Source organism: Orbicella faveolata, unplaced genomic scaffold, assembly GCF_042242905.1.
Source record: "Orbicella faveolata isolate gen_17 unplaced genomic scaffold, um_ofav_v1 contig_13, whole genome shotgun sequence".
Classification (NCBI taxonomy): domain Eukaryota; kingdom Metazoa; phylum Cnidaria; class Anthozoa; order Scleractinia; family Merulinidae; genus Orbicella; species Orbicella faveolata.
The window spans coordinates 16,290,844-16,300,812 of NW_028301540.1; the positions used below are offsets into that span (position 1 = coordinate 16,290,844).

A 9,969-nucleotide genomic window follows, 5' to 3' on the forward strand; every position below is an offset into this window, starting at 1 on the left:
AGGCCTTCCATCATTGATTCAGGCGACGAGAATTGAACTTTTAAACATAAAGTAGAATATTTTCGTTCTGACTTGAGAACTGCTTGTTTCTTTGTCATGCTCGAATGAGTTTTCGTCACATAACATCGGTTTCGGTCCAATTACTATTATAAATTAGGCCTCATATATAGAGTGGTTTTACCTAACTGGTGAAATAGTTAGCACTCAATTAGACATTATTAGACGTTAATTATGTTTTCTTTTGTTAGATTTGGCCATTTTTGACTAATTGTTAGATGCTGTTTTTTTTGTTTTGTTTTGTTTTGTCTTTTTTTTTTTTTTTGCGGGAGGGTGGGGAGGTGAAATAAAATCAGTCTAGTCAGGAGCCATAATCGGGGACGGAGACCGTAAGCGCGCACTATTTCTAGTATTGGGGCTGTCCCTATGATATGGGACAATTTTTCTTTTTTAGAACAAATTGCGCCATCCCGTGCTGCACACGCGTGTACATGCTGTGAGGATTTTTGCGGATGTCGCACGGGGGATATGTCGTCCGAAATACCTGAAATGTTTGATGCTTTTCGCCCACAACTTTCAAAAACTTTTGCAAACTCGCCAAACAAACAGAAACAATAAGAAACTATCAAAACAGCGTTTGGTTGTGATTAAGCATTGTTTGGGAAACCTCACAAATTAACTCGATGCCATAGTAAAGAGTTTTCTTACATAACTTTTCTTTATAGAACAAACGCAACTAGCGCGAGCAGATATTATTCATTCACAGCGCGAAATCGAAGTCATGTTTTCGACCCTGAAAAACTCACCTTTTCCATCAGCTCAGAGCATAAAACTACATATAAGAGCCCTGGATCTTATTCCTTGCCTTATTCCCTGCCATCTCTGTGAAAAATCTGCAAGAGAATCTCGCAACTCTCACCGTTTGATCACCCAACGTGACAACAACCACGCGAGAGCCCCCGACATGTGCGTGGATCCGCACGGATATATGACGTCAGGATGGCGCAATTTGTTCTAAAAATAGAAAAATTGTTCCATATCATAGGTGCGCGCGGATCCCAAGACTTACGGTCTCCGTCTCCGATTATGGCTCCTGGTCTAGTCTATCTACGTGTAGCCAACGCACCGGCAATAATTTAGGTCGTAAAGAAGTTTAATTCAATTGTGAACAACTCGAACTCTTAACGTAATTTCACATGTCGTTATTAGTGGTTTCTAGGATAAAGGTAACAAACATAATACATTAAGGGCGGAACAACTGATTACAACAATGGAAATAACATAGGAAATACGAGACAAACGAAGAAAGAGGACACCACCTGACGATTTGGGAATACGGCGATCGAAAGAGCATAAAGAACGTAACGTTCTTATAACTTGTGGACTCGAGTGAAATACTTTGCGATTTACATAACTCGCGCGAAGGTCGAAATATTTATGCATAGCCACGCGGACTGGGGCTAGGCGGGGGATTGGTTTCTACACTACCTAAGTAGAGAATACCATTATTTGTTACCAAGGTGTTTCCGTTTGAATTTTAATCCAAACATTACGATTATTTGCAGCGCCTGATCAGGTATCAACCACAGGTAAGTAAAGTATATTTTGTTCACGTTCGAAGGTTAACGCAAATAAAATCTTCAATGGTTCCGTTTGCTTTAATTTCTCGCTGTTCCTCATTCGGGTAATTATGCGGTTGTTTTATTGTGGTCAGCAAAGTAGAAGAGAGCGAGTCTACAAAAAAACGGCAGAGATCTTACGTGCCTTTATCGATCAGGATCAAAACGAAATATTCCACAAAATGAACAGCGAGTGAAAGAAACTATATAATGAGCTTCAAATATGTTGGTTAATCTTAAAAGTATACGAGAGACCAAGACATAGAGTGAAATACAATTCAACACAATTTGTCAGTATTTGTGAAATGCCAAATACATCATGTTTGCGCTAAGATTACATCATGTTTTTGTCAAATGCCATTGAAGTTTCTTCACAAACTCTACATCTCGAAAAGGGTTCTGTGATTATGCTACCAAAAACGCGAAAGACTCTTTTTCTAGGGATGTGTTTACATCATCCCCTCATTATAACAAAAGGGGTGTTAACGAAACCCAGGTTGGATTGGATAGGATCACGTTAAGATAACACCCACATCGGTTCAGTCGGACTACCCGAGTCTGATCAGACTGACAAAAAACAAACTGAGTCTAATAGAACGAAATATCACCCGAAATAAATGAACCTTGATGACTTAATTTCTTAACGTGTACATTCCTAACTGGTCATCCATTCAACGTCTATTGCCCAATTGGCTGAAAACCAACGCGGTCATTGCGATATGAGAGAAAAATAACACAAAATTAAGTTATTTCTGTTAAGGTTAACCTACCAAAACAGTCGCCTATCACTGCTCCTGGCGGGTCAAAAATTTAATTCAGTCCATGAAAATTTGCCTGAGAATACAGTGGCCTCTCGTTACTCATGTTTGGTTTCATCCCTAAAAATTCTGTTTGTTTGTTTGTTTTTTTCTTTTTACTTCCTTAATAGTCACTTTCCAGGCTCGTCAAATTTACTATCAGTGACTTAATCCATTATATCATCTTTTTCAGCCTCTGAGACAACACCACTGAATGAGCCAGCAACAAACAAGGCACAGAAGATCTCAGCAACAAGTCTGATGAATACACCGAGTGTAGACCCATCACAAGTCACAAACCACAATGCCGAACATTTTTAATTCCAAAAGCTGGGTAATTTCTTCAATTTCAAAGATAAACCAGACGTCGATAGCCACGGCAGTCAAACTTTTGTATTATAGATTAGGTTCTGAAAATTTATTGTCTCTAAATATGATTTACAGAAAGGCGGAAGTCATTCTCCCTTATTGCAGGTTTTTTTTAAGAAAGTATTTGTAGTTTTTGTAGCTATTCTTCCGTGAATAAAACTGAAGGTTTCTTAGTTTTCAACTTTGAGAACGAGAAGGGTTTTATGCAAATCTTTAGCGAAAGGACAGTGTCCTTGTCTTGTCCTCGTAGGTTACATTCCATTAGGTCCATTTATTTTTTATTATTTTTTTTTTTTACCTTTCACACTTAAATAATTGCAAAAGCGTTTTCTACAGAATCGAGGCATTTGTGTCGATATTCAAAGGTTCTTCAGTGAAAGGAACAAGGGTGGAAGGTAAATTGCCAACGATGTGAGCCTGCACGGATAACAGTGTTACCGTTGATGTTATAAAGTTTCTGTGGAACAGCGGAGTGGATCTTTGTGTGAAAAAACCTCTAGACATACGCCATTTTTCCAGGCTTCCCGAGGAAACACAGGAGAGATCAAATTTCTCGCGAGGAGGGGAGCTTGAACATTGACACAAATGCAGTCTGTACAAAATGTCGTAGTTGCTTCACTATTCTGAGTCGAGCAGAGAGCTTGTTTCAAAATCACGCGACATCTGGTAAACAAAATAAAATAAAGATAATTTCACGTTGTGTTTTGTTGTCAATAAGGTCCTTGAAAAATTAATTAATTAGCTCTTATCCAAGAGATAGAAAGATCGTGACAGATATCAGTAACGATCATAGCCTGCATGCAGACTTCTTCTATTTGATTTGTTTCAAGGAGTACAGCGTGTCCGCTGAGTGCCATTGCTAATTGCGTTCCAGCATCCCGCTGTGAACATTTTTAAATTTTGCTAAATTAAACTAGGATTACAGCCACGGTACGTGTTCTCCACTCTTTTGATCTCGGTCTTCCAGACTATCAAACTCACTCTTGTTTCTGAAGGGCATTACACGTTCGAGTTTGAACAAAGTACAATAGAGCCGTTTGTCTATGGTGAATGCAGATGTTTAGTAACCTGGTCCAACAACATTATACAGATTGATAATGGGTCTCCCGGTAGGTCTCCCCAATGTAGCAGAAGGTTCCATTTCTGACGATTAAGGGACGAATTAGTCAGAAATCATTATTCTGTTGGCAAGATAGAGAGTTCGCAGGTAGTCATGGGACGTTTAGAGACTATTTAGGCTTTTGGTGGGAGATTCATTTCTTTTCTTTTTTTTTTTTTTTCATTCTAGGCTAGTCAGTCTTCGTGTTAGTCCGCGTTTTGTTAACTTGTATGTATGATCAGTGTAAAATGTTGTACCTTATTGATTTTGTACTTTTTCCTCGGGGTCTCGTGCTGCTGTACTAAATGGGAAATGCGTTTCCTGATTTGTTTTGGCCAAATATAAAGGGTGGTTTTTAAGTGGTATTTCGTATCTGTCGTAGCACAGGTTCTAATCATTAGAAGCAATAGTGCTTATTTGCAATGATGCAGATTATGTTATAAGAAGGAATACATCTGCATCCGATGACTGACTGACGCATCCTCAATGAACTGTCCACATTGAATGTCTCGTATTAAGCCTGGTTTTCACTAGCGACGCAAGCACAAGCGCAAATACAAGCGCAAATAGAATGATTCTCATTTCACCGTGAAAACAGCCTTGACACGGACATAAGCACAAGCGCAAGGATTAAAAATTTCCTTTTTCTTGTGCTTGCGCTTATGCCTGCGTTTGCGCTGAAACAAGTAATAACGAAATACCGTTTAGGCATAACACAAACACAAGGATATTTGCTACACGAGGTTGTGTTTGGCCACTGAAAACACTGGACCCGGATTACCTCGCGCCTAGGAAGTTTTCTAAAATACCGGAAGGTTCGGATGGTTTTGCTTGTGCTTGTGGTTGCGTCGAATTTCGTTTTACTTGGGTCATCCCTATTGCTTGTGTTTGTGCTTGCGCTTGTGCTTGCGTCGCTAGTGAAAACCAGGCTATAGCGCGAAAACTCAGATAGATGTTCCCGTCAAAAATTTGAAAAATTCAACAAGAGAAATTTAACACAAGCATTAAAATGGATTAACTAAGAAAAATGAAATGACAAAAATAGGAATGAATTATCAGTAGGCTACAAGCGTCGTGTTCCAATTTTGAACTTGAAAGTGTACAGCTGGTACAAGTAATAATCTCTAAGCTCCCTTGGAAGATTATGCTCTGTTCTTTTGCAATAATTGGATGAGTTTCTGTCTATAAAGGTCTTGGTTATTAAGAGCGGCTCTATTTATCTGTTGTTTCGTGGGTCCCTTATTGCAGTCTTGTTATTCCGACTTGATTAACTCTTCAAGAACATTCCAAGACAATGGGAAATAAAATGAGTATTGCAACCCTCTCAAGCGTTTCCACGAAAACGTTAGAGCAATTTAAAAATTGTGTGAGAATATAATCTGCTGGCGAAAGGTGGCTTACTACAGTTTTGATGGATTATAACAGCCCAACCTCTAACTCTTTTGAAAAATGTTCCAAAATAGTTTTCCTTTCTTTATTTACTGTTTGCTAAAGTCTTTTACCATTCTAGGTGAAACCTGAACAATTTAAACGTCAACAAATGGCCAAAATGAATGACCGAGTACCTAAGGAAAGACTGGGCCCTAGTAGGTTAAATGACGTTTTCTCAAAATCTACTCGCATGACCCCACCTCAAAATTTCAGGAATAAGAAATTGGCTCTGATTTAACATTTATGCAGATAAATTAAAAATCTGTGAGACAGATTTTTCGCAAACTAAGAAAATGTGAAAACAAAAGTAGCTCAAAAGGACACGTTGCGAATGCCTTGCTGTTCTAGGCAGCGGCGAAGAGATTCCGAGACTGTTTGGACATAAGGTAAAACGCCAAAAAATAAAATAATAATAAAAAAAACGGTAAAATTGAAGTTCCTGAGGCATGGATGCCCACGATCAAAATACACAACATTATAGTTCACCAGGAGCCATAATCGGGGACGGAGACCGTAAGTCTCGGGATTCGCGCGCACCCATGATGTGGGACAATTTTTCTATTTTTAGAACAAATTGCGCCATCCTGACGTCATATATCCGCGCGGATTCACGCACATGTCGGGGGCTCTCGCGTGGATGTTGTCACGTTGCGTGATCAAATGGTGAGAGTTGAGAGATTCTCTTGTGTATTTTTCACAGCGATGGCAGGGAATACGAACCAGGGTGCTTATATGTAGTTTTATGCTCTGAGCTAACGGAAAAGGTGGGTTTCTCAGGGTCGAAAACAAGACTTCAATCTCGCGCTGGGAATGAATAATAAGATCTGCTCACGCTAGTTGTGAGCTTACGCGTATGTTTTTGCGTTTGTTCTGTCTTAAGAATATAGCGAGAAAACTCTCTACTCTGGTATCGAGTTAATTTGTGAGTTTCTCAGACAATGGTTCGTCGTAACAAAAACCTGTTTTGATGGTTTCTTATTGTTTCTGCTTGTTTGGTGAGTTTGCAAAAGTTTTTGAAAGGAAAGTCTGACGCGTACAATTAGCTCATTTGCATAGTGCAGCTCGTGCACTTTCAAGTCCGAGTCGGTGTTTTCAATTGTCAACAAATCTTGACCAAGATTTCTTTCGTTATCTTTCGTGCTGAGATGCTGTAACAAATTTCACGAACGCAAAAAAGGCTACTAACATCATGTGTGTTTCTTCAACATAAGCATAGTGAAGTTTTACACTGCGAAAATGAAAATAGACAAGGAGTTTTGATAACTCGATCAACCAAATCGAAATCGTTATTCCAAGTTGATTAAAGAAAGCGTCACCGTAACTTTGCTGACTATTTCTACTTTATTCACATATTTTCAGCTTAGCTTTTAATATGTTCTCAAACATTTATCAATCTTAAACATATTTAAAAACTGTAGAGTTATTGTTTGAGTTCGATGTACGCTTTCACACGAAAGTGCGGCGGAAGTACAATTTGTCATGTCTACTGACTGTACAAAACACGCATCGGCGGGCGCTCTCATTCATCGACAACAGAGAATTTACTGGATTTTTACACGAATAAAACTGAGCAGTATCTACGGACGTAAAGTTATTGGGCCTTGATGAAACATCAAGCGTTGCTTACAATTCAAGCGAAACTCAAACTAGCAATTATTTTGTTTTACTTTTCGGTCGCGATAGACTGACAAATTCCTCGCAAGCATGTGGCAAGAGAAACTAGGAAACTATGAAATCCTGAAGCTCTGCTATATCTAAATATATCCAGCTAGTTTTTTGCTGTGTAATGGAAAAGCGGTTAACCTTCAACATATGTGAAATTTAAAGTGGAGTAATGTCAAGCTCATGTAAAAGAAGCATCCGTCGGAACACAACTTGGTCAGCGATATATATAAGCTTACAGCGGAACATACCTAAATTCGACACTGTCTTACTTCACTCAAACTGGAGCAGCTTACGACGAAAATACTTAAGCAAAATTCCAACAGACGTAAACGCGTTGAGTTGTGGGCCAAAAACATAAAAAATTTCGGGAATTTCGGACGCCATTTCCCCCGCGCGACATCCGCAAAAATTCTCGTAGCATGTACGCGCGTGTGCCGCAGGCGATGGCGCAATTTGTTCTAAAAATAGAATTATTGTCCCATATCATGGGGACAACCCCAATACTAGAAATGGCGCGCGCTTACGGTCTCCGTCCCCGATTATGGCTCCTGAGTTCACCAATAAATGTTCTCCGATTCTTATTGGTTGAAATTGATCACGTGACGCGATAGTGGTCATCCGCGGAGAGACACTGTCAGCCCTTATAGTTTACCACTAAATTTTCTCCGATTCTTATTGTTTATGTTGATAACGTGACGTGATAGTGTTCATCCGCGGAGGGGCACTATCAGCCCTTATAGTTCACCACTAAATTTTCTCCGATTCTTATTGGTTTAAATTGATCACGTGACGCGCCCATAGTGCCCGTCCGAGGAAAATACCCGGATGGATAGTACTCGTCCGTGTAAATGTTTCTGTAAAGAAGTGGGCTTACAGAAAGTAAACAATTGAAATGTATTAAGTGAGTTTTTGTCTGTTTTGTTTTTCAAATTTTACATTTGGCTTTAATGACCTTTCATGGCTTTCATCTAAAAAAGTTGAAAATAATTCAATATGAATTTTGAACTGGCGCGCGGAAGAAAACTTATTGGTAAACGATAAAGACAATAGAGTGTTTAGGTCTTGGAAGTATCGGTCTGATAGTTGCCCCTTGGAAATTTGATGTTCTTAAAACTAGCATATTTGCCTTCGAAGCTTCGCTTCTCGGGCAAATATTTGTTTTAAGAACATCAAATTTCCGCGGGACAACTATCAACCGATAGTTGCTCGACAGAAACACTCTATTGTTTAAATAGTGCCCGTCCGAGGAAAATACCCGGATGGATAGTACTCGTCTGTAAAAAATTTTCTGTAAACAAGTGAGCTTATAAAAAAACTAAACAAATGAAATTGCATTAAGTGGGTTTTGTTTACTTTCCTTTTTACATTTGGCTTTCACGGCTTTCATCTAAAAGATGAAAATAATTCGATATAGATATGATTTTTGAACTGGCGCGCGAAAGAAAATGTAGTGGTGAACAATAAAGATAATAGAGTGTTTGTCTCGGAACTATCGGTCTGATAGTTGCCCCTTGGAAATTTGATGTTCTTAAAACTAGCATATTTTCCTTCGAAGCTTCGCTTCTCGGGAAAATATTTGTTTTAAGAACATCAAATTTTCGCAGGGCAACTATCAGCCGATAGTTCCTCGACAGAAACACTCTATTGTTTAAATAGGGGAACGGTACAACAGCGGACCGCTGAGGGAACAGCTACTCGCCGGAACAATGGAACAATAGGAGGATCGAAATGCACCAATCACAGCCGACCTTTGTGATACAAATGATACCGTGCAATCAGTCGACCTTATCGCCTGAAGAAGACTAGCAGTAAGAAGTCGAAACGTCGCGATCTACATCTCAAGTGACTATATCGTGAGACAAACGATAATACAGTTTATTATTGCATCTACCACGATGAATAACAACCACCTTTTCCTCGAGCTTGAAACTATTGTTACGTATACCAAAGTGATTTAACGCCTTTCAAGTCCTGAAGTTGTTTTCGTTTTTTCTTAGGGTTACTTGCGTCATTTTTGCACGCGCGACCAATACTGACGTCTTGCAGGCAATCGTGGCGCGCGCTACTTATAGGAAAGAAAAGGAAACCCACGAGTTGATTTTCTCATGGTTAGCGGTATCGCTCGAGGGCGCGAGGCGGCATCCAATGACCAGTATCACGAGACCAAATCGCGGGCTCAAGTTTACAGCTCATCGAGGTCACGTGACCAAGTGCTGGTTTTCGATTGGATCGCATGCTCATACCAGGTTAACTTGCTGTAATCTGGGGCCTGTTTCTCGAAACCCCCGGAAACTTTTCGGGCCCGAAAAGCCATTTTTAGTTAATCGGTATTTAAAGACAGAGAGGTGTATACGCCTGAAGCTTCTTGTACGGAATGGAACCTCTGTTTATATTAAGAATATGTGAAAATAACAGCTCTGTAATCAGAAGGTTTGAGATTTTGCCACGGCTTTCCGGGTGCGAAAACTTTTCGGGACCTTCAAGAAACCGACCCCAGGGCCGGGTTGTTCGGAAGCCGGTTACCGCTAACCCCGGATTAAAAGTTAACCGAAGTGTAAATTTTCCTTGAGATTATTTAAACCAAAACAGAAGGCCGAAACAATATAAACAAAAAATCTCACCGCAAAGTTAAAGAATTCAAATCAAAATTCTCGCTTATCCTGGGTTACCTTAATTGGACTTTGAACAACCCAGCCCGGGAGTTCCGCTTTTAGGCTTGGCTAAATCTATATATTAGACATGGTACCCAGTTCTTCCAAAGATGTTGCTCGCGCGATAAGTGGACAGCCCGAGCGACTTTCTCGCAACAACCTGAGAAAACAATAGCGAAATGTGGTGAAAACTCATTTTATATAGCGTAAATGTTTTCTGCACTCTCAGCGTCTTTTTGTGCTCGTTTGGCTGTTAATTACTCTGCCGTTCATTCGGTTTTAGGCAGTTTAATAGGGAGCTTAGGGAAACCACGACGGCACGTCGCTAAACAAAAGTTTAA

At 39.7% G+C, this 9,969-nt stretch overlaps 1 protein-coding gene across 10 annotated transcripts in view; it reads left to right on the forward strand.

Annotated features, from left to right (window-relative positions):
* LOC110055540 (whey acidic protein-like) overlaps positions 1-3,477 on the forward strand; it is a 36,867-nt gene extending 33,390 nt beyond the window's left edge. For all 10 annotated transcript variants that reach the window (XM_089284845.1, XM_089284846.1, XM_089284847.1 and 7 more), the window contains 2 exons: positions 1,563-1,586; positions 2,607-3,477. In XM_089284845.1, the coding sequence (XP_089140971.1) occupies positions 1,563-1,586; positions 2,607-2,734 (152 nt within the window). In that variant the 3' untranslated portion in view covers positions 2,735-3,477. The remainder of the gene's footprint in view (positions 1-1,562; positions 1,587-2,606) is intronic.
* Positions 3,478-9,969: the final 6,492 nt, after the last annotated feature.